At 33.9% G+C, this 575-nt stretch overlaps 1 protein-coding gene across 1 annotated transcript; it reads right to left on the bottom strand.

The window, feature by feature from the left end:
* Positions 1-6: 6 nt before the first annotated feature.
* Positions 7-569, bottom strand: LOC140970541 (uncharacterized; the record flags this gene model as incomplete). The annotated part of the gene is made up of 3 exons (XM_073432326.1): positions 541-569; positions 179-391; positions 7-74 (listed from the first exon to the last, which is right to left on the bottom strand). Coding segments are annotated over exons 1-3 (299 nt in total), but the record flags the coding sequence as incomplete, so codon positions are not given.
* Between the last annotated feature and the right edge of the window lie 6 nt (positions 570-575).

The following is a 575-nucleotide window of genomic DNA, read 5'->3' as shown; positions in this document are numbered from 1 at the left end:
CTGTGCGGCTTGCTTCCAGTTCGATGAGGCATTACTCCATTTACCTGATTATTAGAATTCTGGTTACTGGTTTTCTACATAAATCACAAACCAAAATTACAATCAGCAGTTCTATGAGTGCAATTTAACTGCAAAATGAAGATATTTCTTATTACACTTTGAACAAGTATTATTATACCTGAAACTCATCAGTTAAGAACTTATTAGTTACAAGCCAGTCCCATTCTTTAGCATTAAACCCTTGCGGCACATTTTTTAAAACTTCAGCTTTAGTTTTGCAAGGTCTCACATAATCAACGTTCAAGGATGACCTCCATGCTGTCCACAAAGCACCCATATGCTCCAAAGTATGCTCACGATACAATTCTATACTATGACTAAAAAAGCATTCCTGCAACATAATCATAATACAGCAGTAGAAAATGACATATTACTCTATTTTGATGGGTTGATTTACCAAAAGTTAAAATATATTAGAATATGTTGTTATCTCTATGCTAACAGTAAATTCACCTGAAATTAATAATGTGATTCACTTACCTTCACCGAATCCCACATGTGTTGCTTGTCTAATT

The sequence above is a fragment of the Primulina huaijiensis genome, unplaced genomic scaffold, assembly GCF_012295235.1.
Source record: "Primulina huaijiensis isolate GDHJ02 unplaced genomic scaffold, ASM1229523v2 scaffold7483, whole genome shotgun sequence".
Lineage (NCBI taxonomy): Eukaryota > Viridiplantae > Streptophyta > Magnoliopsida > Lamiales > Gesneriaceae > Primulina > Primulina huaijiensis.
The sequence above is the reverse complement of the archived record's forward strand: the minus strand, read 5'-3'. Positions and strand labels throughout refer to the sequence as shown.